General features: G+C 36.4%; 1 protein-coding gene across 2 annotated transcripts in view; it reads right to left on the bottom strand.

Moving 5' to 3' along the window:
- Positions 1–24,839, bottom strand: part of LOC121409641 — a 54,471-nt gene that overhangs the window by 23,934 nt on the left and 5,698 nt on the right. The window contains exons 2-4 of one of the 2 annotated variants that reach the window (XM_041601554.1): positions 9,107–9,396; positions 4,076–4,214; positions 859–929 (exon numbers count right to left, since the gene is read on the bottom strand). In XM_041601554.1, the coding sequence (XP_041457488.1) occupies positions 859–929; positions 4,076–4,214; positions 9,107–9,384 (488 nt within the window). In that variant the 5' untranslated portion in view covers positions 9,385–9,396. Of the gene's footprint in view, positions 1–858; positions 930–4,075; positions 4,215–6,297; positions 6,574–9,106; positions 9,397–24,839 lie in introns of those variants that run through there. The other variant, XM_041601560.1, reaches the window with a different exon arrangement.

Here is a 24,839-nt window from a genome sequence, read left to right as displayed (position 1 = left end):
TCCACCCCAACCAAAAGTTGATTTGAATAAAAAGGGAAAATCCAACGAGAACAACATTGAAAATTTCATCAAAATTGGATGTAAAATAAGAAAGTTATGACATTTTTAAGTTTCGCCTGATTTTACAAAACAGTTATTAGTCAAGTCCTGATCGTGATGACATCACTCACTATTCTTTTGTATTTTATTATATGAAATATGAAATATTCAAATTTTTCCCTGAACATGTGGAATTAGCATATATGGTTCAGTCAAGCTGGTCCTTATTACCAAATGTGTAAAAAAAATGAAATATAATTCAAACAATAAAAAACGATAGAAATAGTGATCGACGCACAGTGGGCCAGAATGAGTTGAAAGTGCGCCAAAATTATATTCCGCGTTATATTTTTACTTTTACATGTTGATTCGGGTGATTTTGGGCGTAGAATCGAATGGACATAATTTAAAGCCGATATGACATCACCTTAATACCTAATTTTGATTGGCTACTTCAAACCTATCTGTGAAAAGACAAATTACATTAAACCATGTATAGTATATAACCGTTGTGTTATGTGTTTCTTTAAGATTGACCTGAGTGAATGTTTGTTTATGCTTCTCATAAGCCTTAAGAGTGTGTATGAGATCCTGAAAATAATTTTATGCAATCAAAATGATCGTTAGATTAAAAACATACTTAAAAGTCTGAAAAATATTAACCGTTAATTATGCTAATTTGATTTTTCTCCATTCATTCAAATCAACATTTTTCTGGGGTGGACTTGACCTTTCAATGTTTGGTGCTGAATATTTTCTGTTTTTTATGACTCTTTCTTTTTATTTGACAAAATCTGTCGTAATGTAATTTCGACTTACCTCATATAAACTAGGCAGACCATACAAAGCCACTTCACTGCGTTTGCTTTGAGCTTAAACCGCTCATAAGGCTGGAAAAAGACAAAAATCCACATTATAAGTATGAAACTTTATGTATCTATCCAGTTTTTCAAAGTCATAAGAGGGCTTGAAATGCAGTTTATGTGAAATAGATCATTAATGGGTGTTCACATTCCTTCTACGTTCCTTTACAAATTAAGCGTAAATAATTTGATTAGTATACGCAAAATCTGCAGTTCATTTTCATTTGCAGTTTTAACGTAGGTTTCTTGCAACGCCCCATAAGTATAGTTTATAATATGAAATCCACATTCATTTTTTTAGGGCCATGCATGGTTCTACGAAAAAAAAACTCCCACAAAGTTCAACTCTGGCACCCGGACAACCTCCACCCGCTCTCCGATGGCGTTGTCTTGATGGGAAAAGCAAATTTCACTGAATATTGTTTAAAAAAACTACCGAAATCTTAAAGGGATGGACCAAGCCGGAATTATTTTTATCTCAATGAATAGAGTAAAATTCACAAAGCAAAATGCTGAAAATATGATCAAAATGGGATGACAAATAACGAAGTTATGGAATTTAAAGATTTGCATTATTCCGGCGAAACAGTTCTAGGCATGTCTTCATGAATATTCACTAGGTGGGGTGATGATGCCATGTCCCCACTCGTATTTTTGTATTTTATTACATGACATTAGGTTTATTCAATAATGTTCTACCAATAACTAAAACAATTGGAATGACAACTTATTATTGCCGCAACTTATTTCATCATATTGGAGACACATCATTTACACATTGTATGAAAAAGCTAAACATTCATGATTTCATGTAATAACGAAAGAAAAGGGAAAATGGGGATGTGACATCATCAGCCCACCAAATGAATATTCATGCCGACAAAAGTTTTCACAAAATATTGATAAACACTAAAATTCAATAACTTCGTTATTTATTATCCGGTTTTGATGAGATTTTAAGCATTTTGCTCTGTGAATTTTATTTAGCTCTGTGAATTTTATTTAAATATAAATATTTTCAGCCCGGTCCATCCATTTAACATCTGATTGGCTTAGAAAAATTAAGTTGTCAATGAAAATCAAATAACTATTTCATGAAAAGCTCTTCTGATCCTAATAAATATGAGTATCAGAAGTTGCTGCACTTTATGTTAATGATTATTTGTGAAGTTTAGGAGGACTATATCATTCGTAAACCATGGCCCGTATTCTGAACTCAGGATTGAATTACACTCTCGTTTAAAATTGTGGTTTAACTATGGAGAGCCAATCGGGGAACAAATCCCTAACAATACATATCCAGTCTATTAACATTATTTGACGCTCAAATTGTCTATAATTGTCTGGGAATGATAACTGAAGTATTTGTCTTCATTACGAAATTACCAAAAAACAATATAGTATGACATAAAGATATACAATATCAAACAGCATTTTTGAATTTTTGGCTCCCCATAATTTTAGCACAGAGTCAGACTGACATCACAATAATGGCCCATGTGTACATCTGAAAGCAGCGCCTCCAGTCGCAATTGCTTTGATAAAGCGGTTTATAGACTATTTCGTATTTTTTTATAAGCATGGGGCTTAATAATGTAGCTAATTGTAGGTAATTTACGATATTACCATAGTAACCAAACAATTGATTCACCCTTGGGATCGTTACGCAACTACATGTACCACTTTAATCGATAGATGTGATGGAGTTTCAGTGTCAAAATAATTCACAATTTTATGACAATTTCGACAGAGAACATGCTCTTGTTTATGGTCACACGGATTTTATTCTTAGTGCATTTTGCAATGGTTACTTAAAAACATATATGTATAATCCTAAGAAATAGATTCTAGATATAGTCATTACAGACTAAGCATGATCATTTGTAGAATTGTAGGAGTATAACAGTGGTAGTTGTAGTAGTAGGCCTATATATAGTAGCGGTAGCAGCAGCCATAGTAGTAAAAGCAGCAGGAGCATCAGCAGCAGTAGTAGTAGTAGTAGTAGTAGTAGTAGCAGTAGTAGAAGTAGTAGTAGTAGTAGCAGTAGTGGTGGTGGTAGTAGTAGTAGTAGTAGTAATAGTAGTAGTTGATGTTGTAGTAGTAGAAGTAGTAGTAGTAGTGGTAGTATTATTGGTAGTAGTATAGTAGTAGTGGTATTAGTAGTAGTGGTTGTAGTGGTGGTAGTGGTAGTAGTGGTAGTAGTAGTAGGAGGAGGAGGAGGAGGAGCAGCAGCAGCAGCAGCAGCAGTAGTAGTAGTAGTAGTAGTAGTAGTAGAAGTAGTAGTAGAAGTAGTAGTAGAAGTAGTAGTAGTAGTAGTACCAGTAGTAGTTGTAGTACCAGTAGTAGTACTACCAGTAATAGTACCAGTAGTAGTACCAGTAGTAGTAGTTGTAGTAGTAGTAGTAGTAGTAGTAGTAGTAGTAGTAGTAGTAGATGGTCATGAAGGTAGTTCGACACCCGGCGTATTCAAGAACACAGTAATTGTATTGAAAATGCTCATCGAACGACAAAGAATAGTTGCGACGTCCTTGTCGGTAAACTGGATTACTGAAACAACAGTTTGTTCCTAAGTTTCGGAGCTGACGAAAATTTGCAAATATGTCATTATTTTGTGCGGGGTGAAACTGTTGTTTTGATTCACCGATTTTCGGAAGAGACTTCTAGGTTGTTCTTTGCCTTGAAGGGAATTTGGCAATGTATTCTTTATTCTTGAACCCAATGAGCGAAGGATCCCTAATTTTCAAAAGTTCATAAAAACAACCTCATCTCCTGTTCTGCGTTAGCAGGGGCGGATTCAGGATTTACCAGATATTGACGGTATCGGCTCTTTATGCCAGGAAAAATCAGAATGCCAAACAACCAGCCTAAACAGTTCTTTTCACTCTCACAGAGAGCGTGAGAGAATTCTCCTTGTAAAAGTTCTGACAATATGAGATGAGGGACAATTGGTCTCGGGGCGAGGGCCGGCAAAGGCCGCCCCCTCCCCACACACACCTGAGTCATGTATAAGCAATGAGGAAAAACATAAAAAGACAATAACACTCGTTTGATGACTATATACATGTAGGACAGGATAGTCTTTCGGTACATGAAATAAAAACATAAAAGAACATTAAAAAAAATCATTGCTAAAGGTTAAAAAAGGGGTAAAATTGAATATAATCCTAACTTACCGTTGGTCCTTGTGGCTTATTTTCCTCCGGTAGGGACAGTGCGGTCCTGCGGCGATTTATAACCTTTCCCGCCGATGTAGCCCCCTTCCTGGAACCACTCCCATGACTCATGGTGTCCATGTCAAGCACAGTTATCCGCCTTGAACGAGACATTGAGATAAATACAAGTCAAATGATCTGAAGCAACGGATATATTTAAAACAAAAAAATCCATTATGTTGTTTTCTTTCCTGCAAAAAGTAAACACTTGCTCCCGTGATTTATTCGAACCCGAAAATATGTCACAAAACGCTTACAAGATATTGTTGATTCCTTTCAGTTCTCAGGGTTGAGTCAACACGGGGAAATTCAGAATAAACAATTTTATGATCAAGAACTTTTGTTGTCTTAAACAATGAGTAATGAATTTTACCACAGACAAGAGAAATAATCGGCAGTTTGGAGACATGCAGTATTTTGACAAAGCTCGATCGTTTGCAGTCTGATTCCAAAGTTTAACTTGATGACATTCTGTACATGTACTACCAAACTTTTAATCAGGTTTTGTCATTTGGTCTTTGCGCTCACCGCAGACAACAAAAACGTTTACAATGTGCTACATCCCATTTTCTCGTCAAAAGAATGGCTTGCCATTTCCATAGAGATCAAAAGTCATTGAGATTCGTCAATCGGGCATGACTTAAAATCATAGATGTGCATTGTTACGAATAATCATGCTGAAATAAGCAAAGACCTTGACTTAAAACTCAGCTGAGTCTTGTGACCCGGCCCTCCCCCCAAACGCAGATCGACGTTTTGTTTTGTTTGGGGAAAAAAAGTACATGTAACCCCCTCCCAACAATTAGATTGCGGTTGATTTGTATATCAATTGGACTATTATTTATTCATATTGGTCATATTTAGATGTCTAACAAGAATAGCTATAGTTAAATAATATTGATACACTATGAGGTTGGTGGACATCTTTAGATTGAATATCCACTTTGATTTATTCATGATATTTATTGTTTATTTCTATTTTCGGAATTATGAGATCCACGGAAAAGTTATATCGTGAAATTAAACTTGAAATCTGCGATAACGATGATTTTTATAATTATGCTCGCAATATTACACGTATTTTATAATGATTGGTGGTTTGTGATGATGATGGTGATGATGATGATGATGGTGGTGATGATGATGATGATGATGCTGCTGTTGATGATGATGATGCTGATGATGATGATGATGGTGGTGGTGGTGGTGTGGGGTGGTAGTGGTAATGATGATGATGATGATGATGACGATGATGATGATGGTGATGATGATGATGAAGATGATGATGATGATGATGATGGTGATAATGATGATAATGATGATGATACTGTAATTGTGGTGGTAAGAAGAAGAGGTGATTTATATTTTTCAGACGGGAAGACGATTTGGTAACTGCATATATATATGTAATTGAAAATCATTCAATTTATATAAGGGAAAGAGTATTCCAAACTGATAAAAATGTAGTTGATTATAATCTGTCTCTATTCTGGGAATAAAAAAAGGGAATCTGAATAAACAAAAACTTGTTCTTCATCTACTGCCGATAAGCTGTCCTTGAAAGCAAATCGGCATACACACATCCCACCCCTCTTTCGTTCAGTTAGTTTACTGATAATAGGTTAGAATATAATTAATTATCTGCATACACTTGTACAGCTAGAGCACCATTTCGCAACCTTTTCTCTTTTTGGGGGGGCGGTCCTTCCGATTTAATTGTTTTACTCGAGTTTTTAATGGAAAATGAATGTAAATTGAATTGAATGTTATAAGATGAAAAGCTTCTAATTCTATTATTATTACTATTACCATCATCATCATTATTTCAATTTCATTATCATCGTCATCATCATTATTCTTTTTATTTTATAATTATTTCTTGCAGTTGGACAAAACATGTATGGTTAAAAAAGGGTAAATACAATATATGCGCGAGGGTGTTTTTGGTGATTTTTAGGAAGGACATGCATCGTATTGTAAACTTTCACCGACTATTCTTTCATGTAATTTTTGTTTTATTGCTGCAAAAAAAATTAATAGCGATGATTTATTTTAAAAAAAAATCATTTTGGATGTACACACGTGACTAAGGCCTGTAAAGAGTCGCATGACGTTTCTTTCATGAGCATTTGTTTTAAGAGATGTAACTAACCACAGAGCCCATAATTTCAGGCTGAACTAACCTGTGCTTTGGTCTAAAACTTTCGCTTGGGGGAACCAAGATCAGCTCGCTCCATGCTGGCCCAACTTTGACCCTCCTCCGCCGCCAATTATTCCAGAAGATCTTTCCTATAATTCCAATCCCTTTCAAGAGTGGTCTCTTTAATCAGCCGACTTGGGTAATAAGATGCTTATAAAACTCAAGAGGATTTGAGACGCGATGTTGCACAAACAGAACCCCTTGAAGAATTTGTTCGAGTACTCTTTTGTGGCGTCTTGACCGCTGTATGCACGAACGTACACACTTAAACGCACTGCAATGCCGCCGCCGGTGCGAAGCTACGTTGCATTGTTTGTATAAGTAGATGTATAGAATTTGGGGACAATAGGATGTTCCTATTGAATACAATAGAATTATAGGATGAGTCTTTGATGGGGGTTCTAACTAGTTGTGTTCAGACAGCTGTGGTCGAGACTCTGAAATGATACATCGATTGCTATTATCGTTGTCAAGAAGTGAATGCGGCGTCCACTCAATTCAGTGAATTAATTGTAATTATGCATGTATATGGCTATACAGTACTGTTCCGTACACCTGTAGCTACTTTCCCCATTTTTAAACCTACTTTCCATTTAGATCATGCTATATTTGTATTTATTAATTATACTTATTCTTCTGTTTGGTTGGCAAGACACCCCCCCCCCCACCAACAAGAACAAGTAGAATCCCGTACCATCACCAATCCACCGCCCCATTTCAAAACCAATGCACTGACTCGATCAGTATAGAGGTAATGAGCCCCCCCCCTCAAAAAAAGATAAACAAATAACTAAATAAAGAATTCAAAAGAAATATAAAAATTTCGGGGGTAAGGTATGATGTATGTGGCAACATATGAAAAAAAAACTGAGCGAATGATCAAGAAATTTGACCCAGGCCTATCTATAATTTTATGATTGAATTTGACATGATGGATTATGGACTAAATAGATACTGGACCAACTGTTTATTAAATGGTGAGTGGAAAAATTGGCAATTAGACCATGTGGATATTGGACGTACTGATGGTAGACCAATAGTTGACGAGTTGGCAACTGGACGAATTGGCATTGGACCACGTGAAAATAAACCATCTGCTACAGTTGCATCAACGAAACCACCTCAAAATTTGGTTCGTTGGTGTGATGTACTGTGAGGTCGGTCAGGGGAGCATTTCATCATTTCAGTTCTGTCCAACAAGTTGAAAAGCAATGTTACTATAGTAACTGTCGGATAAAACACCTCATATTTCCCCTATTTTGTAAAATGCTCACATAGAACGCTGTATTATTCGGTTTCGCTGATCAAAAGTTTTCGGTGCAACCGTGGAGGTTTACATCCATGGTTCGACCGTATGAACAACACTGGGTACAGTCCTCGCCGCTAGACAACTAAAGAGCCTTGAAGATCACTCTCTTGGGGACAGATCGATACAAACCTGGTGTTAGGATTGTTGATAAAAGTCCAATGACTCGCAATTAGGATCTCCGTCACTACATGTTTTCCAAGTCATCCCCGAGCTGTATAGTGTCCTTATTTCAATCCGCCAATCCCGATGCGACCATCGTCTCACCATTTATCATAAAAATATATGTAAATAATATGTATTTTTTGTCTTTATGTGTGTGTGTGTTATTACATTTCTATGTATTTACGTACTATTGTATCACTTTAATGCTCCACTAAGCCAAGATGTTGCACTTTTTGTCCTGGCGTTCCGGTCTTTTAATTGTCTTTCGTTCTTTTCATCGATCTGCTTTTGTTTCTATCACTAAGAATCGTCGTGCCCCAGTAAACACGGACATGTGCAAGGAGTTATGCTACCCTCACTTGGTGCGATTCTAGGGGGGGGGGTAGTAGTGTTGAGGACTCCGAAATAGTAATAATAATAACAATAATAATAATGAACAAAATGAATAATAATAATGCTAATAATGATAAATAATTCAGTAAATAAGTAGGTGAACCAAAATTTCGGCCACAAAAAGGTAATATATATATATATATATATTCATGTCAAGTGCTCTATAATTCAAGCTTAAATTCAATTTTTCTCACATCTATAGGAATATTTAATTAATACTTTGGTCATGTTGGTAAAAGATCTAAATCGGACTGAAAACAATACGATATATAAATCGGACAAACAAAACACTGAAAATTTCAATTGAAATTGGGCAAGGAAGAACACAGTTATGATTAAAGTTTTGAATTATTTCAGTTAAATAGTCATCGGATGATGTCATATCCCCACTTATTCTTTCGCATTTATTATATGAAATCAAATTTCTTTTCTTCATGTTTTTTCCGCCAAGATAGAAATTTGGATTAAAAACAGATTCAATGTGTGTTGTTGCTATAACGTATTTTGTCACAAGGGAAACATATCACATTCATGCACATAGTGTACACAGAAAATATTGAATAATTATGATTTTCATGTAATTTTCATTTTCGATAAGAAATATTATCGTAAGAACAAAGGACATGGGACCTCAAAGTAGAAGTTGTTTTTAATAAATGAGACTTCTTTTTAATAAACGAATGTCTTTAATTTTATCGATTATATTTCTCCTTCTTAATTGTATTTTTTCTTTACGCTTTTTCATTTTTTTCTCATCATCACCAAAATCATAAATACTATACAACCAATATATTATTGTCAACATCATTACCAACACCATAGGTCCTACTCATCACAACCACTAACACCACCATCATCATCATCGCCGTCGTCGCCCTCATCGCCATCATCATCACAACCACCACCACTACCAGTCCAAAATGATTACCTATTCACCAGATGTTTTCTTGCAGACATCCTGGCCTCCTCATAGATAGGGGTCAATGACATCATGGTCATCGATCTGGTCAACGACCTCCTCCTATTAACCGGGCTATCGAAAGACAATGATCTCCGACTGGCTCGAGGCCCTCCCAGACCGATCGTCCTCCCGATGAAGTTCTTCGGAAGACGAGCGATGGTGGAGGATGATGCCGGAGACGTGGGCAATGAGGACCAAGGCGAAGACGGTATCGCACTCTCTTCACCATTTGCGTTATTCAGCATGTTGTTTTTGCTCTGTCAATAAAATGTATGAATATAAAATAAAATACAATAGTAGGAGACGATTGCAACTGCTGATACTACTACTGCTTCTTATACTATTTCTGTTCATAAAATTTTATGCAAATAGTCATTTAGCTCCCGCTTCGCGCTTGTATTATTCATTTTGCTATATCATGAGCTTGAGATATTCTTTTTTTCAGATTGATATATCATAAATTTCATACACCTCGTGCTTCGCGCTCATTATCTGTTTGGTGAGAAATGTTCTGGAGATGTGCAAAATGCTCAGGAGTGACAAAATGTGTTGAAATGTCCCGTTTCCACATTTCAGCTCACGCTTCACACTCTCAATATTCATTGAGAGAGATAATTTATGCAAATAGTCTTTTTTTTAAGTCTTTTAAGTTAATATATAGAAAATTTCAGCTCGCGCGAATTATTAGTGAAATACGCACGCTATCGATAAATAAAAAAAAAAAACTTTCTAATTTCTTCCGACGGGCCTGTCTGAATTCACTCTCTTTATAACTCATCAGTTGATTGCCCCAACCCCATTGCAAATGTCCATGCATCATTTTTAATGCTTGTTTTTCCCCTTCAAATATTGCATAACCTATGAAATTATAAGTTTCATGCATGTTAATTTGGAGGCAAGCGATTAAACGTTGGAGAACACTGTGATAACCCGCATACATTCGTACTTCCGAAGATTCGTTATTCCGAAGGTTCGAATATTTCGAAGGTTCGTTATTCCGAAGGTTCGTATTTCCGAAGGTTCGTAAGTCCGAAAACGAAATAAGGTTCGTAATTCCGAAGGTTCGTTAGTACGAAAACGTAATAACTAGCGAACTTTATTTCGTTTTCGGACTAACGAACCTCATTTCGTTTTCGGATTTTCGAACCTTCGGAATAACGCCACAAGTGTTCGGATTAACGAACCCTTTTAAGTTTTCGGATTAACGAACATCGAGGTATAGGCAATTTACGTGTTTCGGAATTACGAACCTTCCGAATAAAGTACCATCGGAATTACGAAGTGTAACCGTGATAACCCACTAAAAGCAAGCACAAACAACCACTAGTTTCTTAAGACTACTTTACGGGTCACTATACTGGTCAGCAGTATTTAAGTACTTATGTGGTATTTTGTGTGTGTCTTTTTGAACATGCAAATTCTCTCCTTAAAAATAAAAACAATATTTGCATAGATTTCTGACAAACAAAAAAGAACATAATGAATGAATCAACTAACACAGTCAATAAATATATTTGGCATACAAAGAGATCAATACACTATGAATGAAGTAATCAATAAAATGAATATTAAGAAATTAATGGTAACAACATGGAAAGGTGGCACTTTCCACAAGATACTGGACAGAATCGAAAAATTGTTTTGGTAAAGGCGTGGGATTAACAAGAAGAAAATGCCCTCTTAATCTGCCACTTGTTACTGAAATACAATCTTGAGATGACTGATTAAACTTGTATAGGGATGTTTTATAATTTATATCCTGGCATTCATTTTCCAATTCATACATTTCCGAAAAGAGTTCCTTCGAAAAGAAAGATGGTATTTTTTCCCGCACAGATTGCCCATTCATTCTTATTCACTGCACTAGCAATTGAGACTGCGTAACAAGAAATGCCAGTTTGTTATTTCGTTCGCGCAAGCCTAAACTTACAACTTTTGTCTTGCCATAAGCATGATAAGAATGCTGAACACCTGTCAGAAAGTATCTGCTGGCAGCAACTAAACAATCAGTGATTAACGCGGATCACTGTTACAAGCTACCAGAACCCTTGCATCCCATTCGGTTAGGGAAATGAAATGAAAATGGCTGTGTTTCATGAAACACGCATACAGCACAGTCTCCCTGGTAATGACCAGTACAAAAATGCAGGTGGTTAAAATATTTCGCCGTCAAGCCATTCTTAAGAGGAAGGTAACCAAATGACCGTTTTACCCTTCAAGTTTACCCACTCACAAAATAGTGCATTGATGACACCCTGTGGGCGGGGCTGGGATGATATCGCCCATGTATTTCTTTTTCGTGATTTAACAAACTAAATGAGGAAAAGAGGTTTTTATTGAAAATCTTCCGAATTATTTATTCATGTTTATCCAATGAAAAAAGGGAAATAATGCATTGACGACGTCACGTGGGTTTGGGACAGGAGGTCTTCACAGTAAATTTCATCAAGAAGTGATTAATAAAAAAAGGAAAGAAGGGGGTAATGAAAAGCTTTCAAAATTACATGTTTTTAAGCTTCATCAAAGTCAACTGAATGAATAGAATGGAATATTATAGAACATACTGATTGTTTTTTTTTCAAATTTGAGATAAAGATACTGAGATAAAATAAGATATAATGATACTGATGAAACACCAGTGTCCGGGGGTTGTTTCCACCCCCCCCCCCCTGAATTTTTATCCTCTTATGTTTCTAATTGTCTATATGAGCAAGTTTACCACGGTTTCTGGTTATATAATGCTACAGGCATATTTCCCCTATACGGCAGTCGTACGGCGAGTCGAAAACAGCCCATTTATTTTTATTCAAACCACCTACATGTAGTTGGTCCAAAAAATGGTTAAAAACCACTGTCTTCGACATGCCGTACGGCTGCTCTAGGAGAAATGTAACTGCGCCATGCATTACCGATAAATTCTTTCATTTTTAACGTCCGGATCAATTGTCGCGCTGACAAAATATCGTGTCACCTGGCAATCATTGGTGGTTCTATGGGGAGGGCGGTCTGCCCTTAAAAATAAGCATAAGATTATGACGTTTTTGTGTGATAATTCTTTTAGACATGCTAGAGGATGGCTCACAATTTTGTACCCCCCCCCCCCTCTTTTACAAAATCCTTAATCTGCCACTGGTGACCAGTGACAGATTGGAAGGTTCTTTGGCGATAAAATCTTCGGCATCTATTGTTGCTACGCCAGATGTGCACATTTCGTGTTGGCACCGCCAGCTTAACATTAGCCCGATTGCGAATACGTATTCATCCGCGTTTTCACAGTTCATTTGCAGATCACAGCAAATAATAAATCGGATTTGGGGCTACAATTCCACGTTTATCAGTAGCATCCTACAGCTTTATATATTTATTGTCATCAGAAAGGCAAGAATAGAGGTTAGTTCATTAATAGAATCATGTATTTTCATAGTGTTGCTAAGCATAAAGTGAAATTTTGATATCTTTTCCGTTACTTTTAACTGTTCATACAAAGTAGAGACGCATGTTTTTGTGCAAGGCATATAATAGAAGTCTATGGTCAGATGCATTTTGCATTTGCATTGAACTACAAAGATAGATGGTGAAGCTTACCGGTATTTTTTCAAGGTTGAAATGTAAAATACGGTGATTAATCGACCTTTTCATTGAATTACAAAGAAAGATATATACGTTTATTTCTTCAAAGTTGAATTTAAATTACTTTGAATAACGTACCTTTGCAATGAATCGGAATTAAAGATAATGCAGCTTATATTTCGATGGTTGAATTTGAAGTACATTTATATGATTCATTACTGTAAGAAACGCTAAGCAATGCTGTTTGAGCCCGTCACTCTAAATTTTTAATCAATTACTGTCGGCTATTATGGAAGAAATGTCTTTAAACAGCGTTTTTAAATTGAAGGAAGACTCATAATCCAATTTTAACCACAAGGCAATTACCAGAGAGGGTTTAATCTCACTCATTATTCGATAGTTTTGGAACCGGGGGCTGGTGGCTTTAACCCCCCCCCCCCATTTTTTCCCCAAAACCATGTAGAGTACAAAACCGTAAAAATTACCATCATTTTGTGATATTTTGTATGGTCAACACCCCCTTCAAATTCGATCCGCGGCCCCATAATTACGACAAAAAATAATGGCATTTAATCAATCTTCTCAATATTAAACGCAAGATTAGTACTGCCCCCTAAAAAAAAATGTTGCAAATAGCCCAATTTTTAGGATGGCGTGACAAAGACCCTTATTTGAATGATATTTTTTGTATTTTTTATACAGAATTCCATAGATTTGTTTCATTGGGACGGGGCGGCGCAAGAACCTGTAACCAATCATGTGCGGAGTAAGATCGGCTGCATCGGACAGAAGCCATCAAACAGTACCGTAAAAAGGGGAAGGGGAGGCCGGCCTTAATTGAAACAGCTGGAGGCGAGACTGCCGCAGACCGAGAACGCTGGAAGAATATTAAGTAAGTAATTACCATTATCACAGAAAATTACATTTCTTTCTGTTGATACCACCTTTATTTCCTTTTCGGAGTTTTTGAAAATTATGGTCTCAATCGAGTCTTTTGACATTTTTCAAAAAGTATCTTAAATCTCGAAAATAAACTTTGTTGAATGAATCATTTTCACATGCATTGGCTTGTAACAATGTAAGAAAGCTTACCGAATAGAAGTTTCAGCAAAAATCTGAAAGCGAAAGCGTTCGGGGTTTCAAATTATTTAAGGTCTTAAAAGTAGAGAACGAGAGTATATACGAATGTGCTAAATCCTAACTTGAATGCATGATGTGCTTATACTTTGTTATAGTATTACTATATTACAGTAAAATAGGAAGAAAATCATCTTCAGGTACTTTTCAATGAAAGAATTCATTCTGCAGTTAATCCTGGATTACACACCTCTCTCATCCTCTCTCGTTCCATCTCTTTTTCCATCTCTCGCCTCGTTCAACATCGTGGGCAGAAATTATTAAATGTAATAAGCTGTCAGTTACTCTAAGAAACGAACAAGAGATATATCTCAGAATGGACATCATTTTGAATTCTATCAGATGATATTGCACATTTCACGCATAAAAGTAAATTTCTCGATCCGTTATTTTGACTGTCAATCAATAGCGCGTGTGGCACGTGCCGACTGTCATATCACGTCACGCAGCCAGATATCATGAATCTCTTAAAGTTCAAGTCTACCCCAGGTTTTTTTTATTTGAATAAATATAGAAATATCAAACTTGCATACCGCTGAAAATTTCATCAACATCGGGTGTAAAAAAAAGTTATATTATTTTATTTTAAAGTTTCGCTTATTTTTCACAAAACAGTGAATGACATGCAAAATCCAGTCAATGTCCCTCACTATTTCGTTCTTTTTGTTTTAATTATACAATATTTCATTTTTTTTACAGATTTGTCAATAAGGGCCAACTTGAGGAAGATTTTCTCTCTTGATATTGGATGAAAATAACTTTTGATGCTAGAATTTGTGATGCTGCAGTCATGGATGCATGACAATACCATCAGAGAAAGATCAGATCATGGAGGAACATGATGAGATTAAACAAACGTTGTTATGAGTAAGTCCTTTTACCCGTAGAACAATACGGCAATATCACTTAATGATCTTAATGAAACTTTGAACTTTATGGAAATTGGTTAGGTGTATGTTTTAGTGTCAGGACTTGTAGCGTAAGTTAGTTTAGCCCCCCCCCCCCCGTAGGCGTAGAATAAGCGCCTGACCGAAACGTATTCTTTTGCCTTTTCCCATAAAGTTTATCGTTTGATATCAAGAAGATTGCTGTGTTGTCACCTACGGGTAATCAAATTAATTTTCATAATTTCTTTTGAATGTATTCCGAAAGCTTTACAACTTTTTCTTTTAAGACAAAAAGGTGGTAAGGCTTTTATCCCGACAATTCTCGTTGAATTGTACCTTACGATTTTGTGTGTTTATATAAACAGGGGCGGTGCCAAATAGAGGGGAAAGGGTTTCATTCAGTATGATTTTTATGTAATAAAAAAAAAGAAGAGAAAAAATTAAAAAGATGGAAAAGAATTCAGAGATAATTTGAGGTCATCAAATTGTATAAGACCCTTATCATCCAATCGAGAGAAAGGATGACGTCACCATTCCGTTCTCTTGCCCCTTATGATAATACAATGGCACTGCCCCTGAATGGAAATAATTTACCACGCCAAGATTTTGGCTGGTGAAATTCGTGTAAAAACGAAATTCGTGTAAAAACGATATTCGATTATTCGATCGTTAATCGATTCCGCGTCTGAAAGTCGTAGAAATCACGTTCTTTTCGTTTGGAATTATTCGTTTCGTACGTCTACTTTACAAGGTGAGATTTATTACATTTACTTTATCATTTTTGTTTTTTTATATTTCATTTTGCTATATCGATTATGATATCCGTTTCGTAGGTGTACAAGGTGAGGTCTGTTACATTGATTTTGTCTGTAGTTTTGTATATTTCATTTCGGTATGTCGATTTTATTCGTTCATTTCATTGCTATATATTTCTAATCGAATGGTCATTGTGCGGTTCATTGCTCAGTCCAAAGAAGAGGGCCATGGAGAATAGGCATAAAGCTTTCGAGATTGACAACAGTCAATGTTCACATTCAAAATATAGCAGGGATGACTTAACGACTATAGCTTATAATTCCACTTCATAAATGCAGATATAGGTGCTCAGATTGTAATTGTCTAAATTGCTGTTTGGCTTTTTGAAATTATAACAACAGTCCCATGCAAGTAATATAATAACAGATCTAGACATTGTTGATATGATTGGTACTTAAATTGTAATTTGAGACACTATAGGCCGTCATGTTTATCTAAAAAGAAAAAGTAATATGTAATTATGACTACCTGGCAGAAACAAAGTCGAAATTCTTCCTGTTAAGACCTAGAAGAAACAGGAGCAGAAATAAAAAAAAGTTCAATGGTAATGATGATTATGATAGTGATGATTATTGTAGAAAGAAAAAAAGACAATGATATTTACTTAATATTCTAGATCTATTGATTAATCAGACATTGAGACCCAAGCTACATATCATTTGTTTTGTGTTTCAAACCTAGTGCAAGACTTGTGTATTCAGATTTAAAGAAACTGTTGTAACCATGTTATTTCATTATAATATGGAATTTTCATTTATATTCTAGCTATACGTGTTTGATAGAAACCCATATAAGAACCATGCAAGTTATTTATTAAGACGGATATTTTTTGTAGATCTAGTGCATATCTTATTTAATTGTTTAAAAGTTATAAAATATCATCAGAACCGAGATATAACATCCACGTAGAACTTTGCTTGATATCTAGATCTAGTCCATAATTAATGCACAAATTTAATTTTCAATCTGTTAAGAGCTATAAGAAACAGAAGTAGAATTAACAAACAAGTTTATGGTGACTACGATTATAAAAGTGACAAAGACATTTTATTTCACATTCTCGATTTAGTGCTTAATTTATGAATTCATATTAAAACAATCAGAACCAAGCTATTCCATAAAGTACATGTCTTTCTCTTTTTTACATTCTAAATTTAGCTCATTATACTCAAATTCATAAAAAACTGTCATCAACAAGTCATTTCTTTTTATTAACATTGAATTTTGTTTTATGTTCTAGATATTTAAGCATACTTTATTTATTACAGTTAACAGAAAACTAGGAGCCATTGTCATAACCAAGCTATTTCATTAGCATGAAATTTTGTTTGAAATTCTAGATCTAGTGCATTTAGAAACTGTTATTAGAACCAAGATTTTTCATTAACACGGATTTTTGTTTTATATTGTAGATAAAAGGGCATAATTCATATATTCAAATTCTTAGAAACGGTAATGACAACCAAGCATTAACATGGAATTTTTGTGTTTATGTTTCAGATATGGAATGCCCAAGATATCTATAGGAAGCAAGTCTAGTTCACACCTAAGTACAATCGTTGACTAGGCCTACTAGAGGTGATTACCATGACTACTAGACTCGTTAGTTTTTGCATGAATATGGGTCTAGATTCAACAACCAAATCATTCATGGCTTTTGTCAGCCTGGTGATCGCGCAAACAGATACATGAACGAAGTTCCAAAAGAGTATACGTGTTGAGAACAATATCACTTCATGATCTAGATGAAGCTATGAATTCTATCGAGCTCGCTAAGATACATGTATAACATTTCATGCCAAGAAGATGGCTGCGTTTTCTTTTTTGTCACCTGCTAAAAAGTCGTTTATTTTTAACATGACAGGGAAACTAGATCGACTGTAAGTTGCGAAAAGGGGGAGGGGGAATACCCCCATACAGTATGTGGTTGCTCCTGTCCACCCTTTCGACGTTTTGCGTTCCGAAAAATCCGTTTATATTGTAAATTCCTATATTTTTTTTTGCAAAGTTTTCGTCTGTGCTCTCGTTCATTCGTTGAGTGTTTCTTTCGTTCTTGGGTTTTAAATTGTCATCACACTGCATCGATCGTCTCGTTCGTTTGAATTATTGCGGTAAGTTTTATCGTATTAGCAATCTTTTTGTTTCATTTTCTTTTACATATTTACATTAATCGATGATATCTGTCTGTATTATCTTTTCATTCAAGATTAAAAGTTTCGTATGTTATAACAGCACTCCCCTCACGTAATGATAATAGATCTAGTCATAATTTCCCTTGTTAATTAACCAAGGGTCATGGATATCTGATAGAACAGTGTCACACGCAGGGGGGGGGGGTTACCTGGTAGAATCATATATACGTCTAAATTTCTGTTATTAGGCCAAGCTGAAATAGAAATTTATAGAAATTCAAAAAAATGTTTATGGTGATTATGATAGTGATAATAATTATCCTTGTCAAATCAGAGATACGACGAATTCTGTTCCGTATTCTAGATCTACTTCTTAAATTATGAATTCATATTTACAAGAACCATTATTAGAAACTATTCCATCAATGTGTTTGTTTCGCATTCTAGATCTAGTATTTGTTTTTGTAATTCGATTTAATTTATAGGAACCGTTATTAGAATCAAATATATTTCATTAACATGAAGTTTTGCTTTATATTGCAGATCTAGTCCATATTTTATTTCATTATTCAAATTTATAGATAAATTTTCGTAGCCAAGCTTTTCATTAAAACGATTTTTTTGTATATTTTTCAGGTATGGAATGGGCCTAACTCAATGAAAATCGAGCACTTCCAAGAAGGCAAGTCTACCTCTCACCTATTTACATAAACAGCAGTAAACAACTGCAAATATAGAACATTACTAGACTTAATTAAGGTTTTAAGAATATCGGCCTTGAAGTATACTAAAATCAATCATGACTTCTGTCTTGTCGACCTGATCATACTGCAAAAACATGAACAAAATTCCACACGAGTAATTAACCTGTAGAACAATACCAGTACTATTTCATGATCTCGATGAAACGAAGAATTCTATCGAGCTGGCTTGTGACGCCAAGTTTACTGTCGGGCTATCAAGGCTATCAACTCACGCACTTCTCAAATAGGCGTCTCACAGTTTAAGCTTGTATGAAACCGGATCGTTTGATATTTATTATATTATATCCATTTGCTGCATTGTCACCTGAATGTTAATAACTTTTTATGTGACTGGGAAAGTTCGATTGTTCCAGAAAGTCGAGGGTGGCGCTTGATGTAGAATCGTTGGGCGTTTTGTCTCCCAATTGTTAGAATTTCGGTGAGCAAAAACCAAACAAAAAAACATTACCAAAAACGAACAAAAGCAAACGAAAATCGTTAGTACAATTCGTCCGTCCATTCGTTCATCCGTTCGTTGGGTCTTTCGTATGATCATTCGTTTTTTTCGTTTTTAATCATCATGCTCAACATGGATGCGTCAATCGTCTCGTTCGTTTGCGTTATTACGGTAAGTGTAATCAAATGAGCACTCTTTGACAAATTCTTCGTAGATATCAATCACTGATATTAGACTTATCTTATTCGTTACTCATATTGATGTAGTTCAAATTTCGAAATTTAGGTCTGACATTTTATACAAAACAAGCCAATGCACGTAATGCAGTGATGGAGACTTAAGTACATTAACGTGAATCGTAGGGTTTTGGACAAAGTAGGCTAAAGTTTATAGTGATCATAATCAAACGAGCATTACCGTTTGATTAGATTTTTCCCCGATCTAAGTCACAAAAATAGAAATAAAAACTACAAAGCAGGACGATAATCATTATCTGACAGCATTCCGCAAAGTTGATTTTATATTTTAGATCTATAGTGCATGAGTTATGCAATTAAAATTATAATGTAATTAAGTAATTAAGTAAAATTAATTAAAGAATCATTTGACCAAAATCTTTATCACCAGTTTCTTGTTTACGTCGTACAGGTCTGAAAAGAGAATGCTTCTTCACACATTTTGGCGAGAAGCTTCGGCTGCAACAATGTCGACTTCACGCAGTTTGACGAAAAGCTTCGGCTGCAACAATGTCGACTTATCTTCACGCAGTTTGACGAAAAGCTTCGGCTGCAACCATGTCGACATATCTTCACTCAGTTTTGACTGCAACCATGTCGACATACATGTATCTTCACATAGTTTTGAGAGAGCTTCAGCTGCACCCATGTACACTCTGAAAATAATAATGAAAGGGAACCAAGCTCTGCGGAAGACCATCACTTGCAAATTGACTTTGACGTAATGCCACAGCAAAGCTTGCAGGCCTACAAATGGACATTGTATGAAATCCTTTAAAGAGAAAGGAAATTAGTAATTTACATGATGTTTTGGTAGTGTATGGTCGACTATACGATATGTTGATTATTTGGTTATAATGAATGGTAAAAAAATGGGTGTAACTATTTGAGTGGCAATTTAAAGGGTCTAGCTATTTGAAGTGGATTCTCTTTGACAGATTTGCGATTCAACACGTCGCCTTTTCATCATACATCAACAAATCTTCTTTCATACAACATGTCGCCCTTTCATCATAGAGAGCAACATGTCGCCCTTTCATCACACAGCAACAAGTCTCCTTCCATACAACATGTCGCCCTTTCATCACACAGCAACAAGTCTCCTTCCATACAACATGTCGCCCTTTCATCACACAGCAACAAGTCTCCTTTCATACAACATGTCGCCCTTTCATCATAGGGCAAGATGGCTCTCATATACATCTAGTCGCCCTTTCATCAGACAGCGGGAAGACGACTCTCATATACATCTAGTCGCCCTTTCATCATACAGCAGCAAGACGACTCTCATATACATCTAGTCGCCCTTTCATCATACAGCAGCAAGTCGCCATCTCTACAACACACAGCAACAAGTCGTCTTTCATATAACGCATCGCTTTTCACGACATGTCGCCCTTCCATCATTTGCAACAAGACGCCCCTCATACTGTAGGATGGGTCTTTCAACATATAGTAGCAAGACTCGTCTAATACAACTCATGACAACTCGTCCTCCTTTTTATCTTACAGTATCGGATATGCCGCCCTTTCTTCATAAAGCACCAAGTCTAATTTCATAAATGTCCCCCATCCATCATTATGCAGCAACAAGGTGCTTTCAATACAAGAAGCCACCCTTCCATCATTCACCAAGAAGTCATCTTTCATACTAATCATCCTCTCATTCAACTAGTCGCCCTTTCATCATATAGCAAGAAGTCGCCTTTAATAAACATGTCACCCTTTCATCATATAGTATCAAAACGCCTTTCAACACTGCAAAAGTCGCCTTTACTACAACATGTCATCATCCAACATCATCTTTCATACTAGTCGCCCTTTCATCGTAAAGCCAGGAGTAGCCTTCCATAAAGCATGTCGCCCTGTCATCTTTGTCACCCTTTTATCACATAACTTGTCTCCCTTTCGTCATAGCTGTACAAGTCGGCCTTTTATACAACATGCAATCCTTTCATCATAGATCTACAGGTCCTCTTTCATAAAAGATGTCGCCCTTTCATCATACAGCAAGGAATCGCCTTCGCTACAACATGTTGTCCTTTCATCATACACCATGTCGCCTGTCGGGTCGCCCATTCATCATAGCAACAAGACGCCTCTCGCCCAACTACTCGCCCTTTCATTATACAGCAACAAGTTGCCTTTTATACAACGTGCCACCCTTTATTTATAAACATGTCTCCCTATTATCACACAGCAACAAGTCTCTCATATCGCCTTTTATCATAGAGGAACAAGACGCCTTTTACACAATTAGTCGCCTTTTGATCAGGTAGCAGCAAGAAGAATTCCTACAACATATCGCCCTTTCATCATAATCTAGCAGCAAGATGCCTCTCATACAACTAGTCGCCTTTTCATCAGGTAGCGCAAGAAGAATTCCTTACAACATATCGCCCATTCATCGTATAGCAAGGAGTCTTCTTTCATAAAACATGCCGCCCTTTCATGACAAAAGTAGTAACACTTTCACGCAACATATTTCCCATCATAGATGAATAAGTCGGCTTCCTATACAACTGGGGAGCGTTTCATGAAAGAACTTGTCAGACGTTTTATCCGACAAGTCCCATTTTATCCGACAGTTACCATAGTAACATTGCTTATCAGCCAATCAAAATTAAGGAAAGATGTCAGATCTGACATGTCGGACGAAAATGTTGATGAAACACTCCCCAGGTCGCCCTTTCATCATACAGCAAGAAGTTGGTTTTCATACATTATATCACCATTTTATCATACAGCAACAAGTCGCCCTCTCATCATACAGCAACAAGACGCCTCGCATACAAATAGTCGCCCTTTCATCAGCAACATGTAGCAATCTCGACAACATTCCGCCCTCATCATACAGTAAAAAGTCGCTTTCCATCATGTCCATACATGTTGCCTTTATGCAATTTGTCGCCCTTTCATCATACAGCAAAAAGTTGCCTTTCATAAAACATGTCGCCTGCCACTGGTACATGTCGCCCTTTCATCATTATAGCAACAAGACACCTTTCAACACTAGTCGCCCTTTCATCATTCTGCCAAAAGCATGACAATTCGCCTTTAGTACGGCTTACAACTGTCGCCATGTCATCCAGCATCAAATCGCCTTTCATACCACTAGTCACTCTTTCATGATTACTTTATAGCAAGGACTCCCCTTTCCTAAAACTAGTCACCCTTTCATGATAAAACAAGTTACCCTTTCACGCAACATGTTTATCTTTCATCATAGATGAACAAGTCGGCTTCCTATACAACAGGTCAGCCTGTCATCAAAGATCAACCTGTCATCTTAGATCAACAAGTCGTCTTTCATACAATATGTCACCTTTTATCATATAGCCACATGTTGTATTTAATACAACATGTCGCCCTCTCATCATACAGCAAGAAGTTGTCTTTCATAAAACATGTCGCCCTTTCATCATACATCAAGCAGTAGCCTCTCGTACATCATGCTGTCCTTACATCATACAGCAATAAGTCTCCTCTTACATCGTGTCACCCTTTCATCATGCATCAAGAAGTTGCCTCTTACATCATGTCACCCTTTCATCATGCAGCAAGAAGTTGCCTCTTACATATCATGTCACCCTTTCATCATACAGCAAGAAGTTGCCTCTTACATCATGTCGCCCTTTCATCATACATCAAGAAGTTGCCTCTCTTACATCATGTCACCCTTTCATCATACATCAAGAAGTTGCCTCTCTTACATCATGTCACCCTTTCATCATACATCAAGAAGTTGCCTCTCTTACATCATGTCACCCTTTCATCATACATCAAGAAGTTGCCTCTCTTACATCATGTCACCCTTTCATCATACATCAAGAAGTTGCCTCTCTTACATCATGTCACCCTTTCATCATACATCAAGAAGTTGCCTCTTACATCATGTCGCCCTTTCATCATACATCAAGAAGTTGCCTCTCTTACATCATGTCGCCCTTTCATCATACATCAAGAAGTTGCCTCTCTTACATCATGTCACCCTTTCATCATACATCAAGAAGTTGCCTCTCTTACATCATGTCACCCTTTCATCATACATCAAGAAGTTGCCTCTCTTACATCATGTCACCCTTTCATCATACATCAAGAAGTTGCCTCTCTTACATCATGTCACCCTTTCATCATACATCAAGAAGTTGCCTCTCTTACATCATGTCACCCTTTCATCATACATCAAGAAGTTGCCTCTCTTACATCATGTCACCCTTTCATCATACACAAGAAGTTGCCTCTCTTACATCATGTCACCCTTTCATCATACATCAAGAAGTTGCCTCTCTTACATCATATCACCCTTTCATCATACATCAAGAAGTTGCCTCTCTTACATCATATCACCCTTTCATCATACATCAAGAAGTTGCCTCTCTTACATCATGTCACCCTGTTGCCTCTCTTACATCATATCACCCTTTCATCATACATGAAGAAGTTGCCTCTCTTACATCATGTCACCCTTTCATCATACATCAAGAAGTTGCCTCTCTTACATCATATCACCCTTTCATCATACATCAAGAAGTTGCCTCTCCTTCATCATGTCACCCTTTCATCATACATCAAGAAGTTGCCTCTCTTACATCATATCACTCTTTCATCATACATCAAGAAGTTGCCTCTCTTACATCATGTCACCCTTTCATCATAAACAAGAAGTTGCCTCTCTTACATCATGTCACCCTTTCATCATACATCAAGAAGTTGCCTCTCATACATCATGTCACCCTTTCATCATGCATCAAGAAGTTGCCTCTTACATCATGTCACCCTTTCATCATACATCAAGAAGTTGCCTCTCTTACATCATGTCACCCTTTCATCATACATCAAGAAGTTGCCTCTCTTACATCATGTCACCCTTTCATCATGAACAAGAAGTTGCCTCTCTTACATCATGTCACCCTTTCATCATACATCAAGAAGTTGCCTCTCATACATCATGTCACCCTTTCATCATGCATCAAGAAGTTGCCTCTTACATCATGTCACCCTTTCATCATACATCAAGAAGTTGCCTCTCTTACATCATGTCACCCTTTCATCATACATCAAGAAGTTGCCTCTCTTACATCATGTCACCCTTTCATCATACATCAAGAAGTTGCCTCTCTTACATCATGTCACCCTTTCATCATACATCAAGAAGTTGCCTCTCTTACATCATGTCACCCTTTCATCATACATCAAGAAGTTGCCTCTCTTACATCATGTCGCGCTTTCAACATACAGCAAGAAGTTGCCTCTCATATATCGTGTCACCCTTTCATCATACAGCAATAAGTTGCCTCTTACAACATGTCGCCCTTTCATCATATAGCAAACAGTTGTCTTTCATACAACATGTCACCCTTTCATCACACTTTCAAAGGACAGTAACTGTTTAAATGATGACATGTCTACAGGCCAATCAGGTGAACCTTTTCAGAGCATGATTTCAGTGATGTGACATCTCGTTTTTACATTAAAGGTCAAGTCCACCTCAAAAATGTTGATTTGAATCGATAGAGAAAAATCAGACAAGCACAATGCTGAAAATTTCATCAAAATCGGATGTAAAATAAGAAAGTTAGGACATTTCAAAGTTTCGCTTATTTTTAACAAAATAGTTATATGAACGAGCCAGTTACATCCAAATGAGAGAGTCGATGATTTCTTTTGTTTTTTATTGTTTGAATTATACAATATTTCAATTTTTACGAATTTGATGATT

Source organism: Lytechinus variegatus, chromosome 1 (genome assembly GCF_018143015.1).
Source record: "Lytechinus variegatus isolate NC3 chromosome 1, Lvar_3.0, whole genome shotgun sequence".
Classification (NCBI taxonomy): domain Eukaryota; kingdom Metazoa; phylum Echinodermata; class Echinoidea; order Temnopleuroida; family Toxopneustidae; genus Lytechinus; species Lytechinus variegatus.
This window is presented reverse-complemented; position numbering and strand designations above follow the sequence as displayed.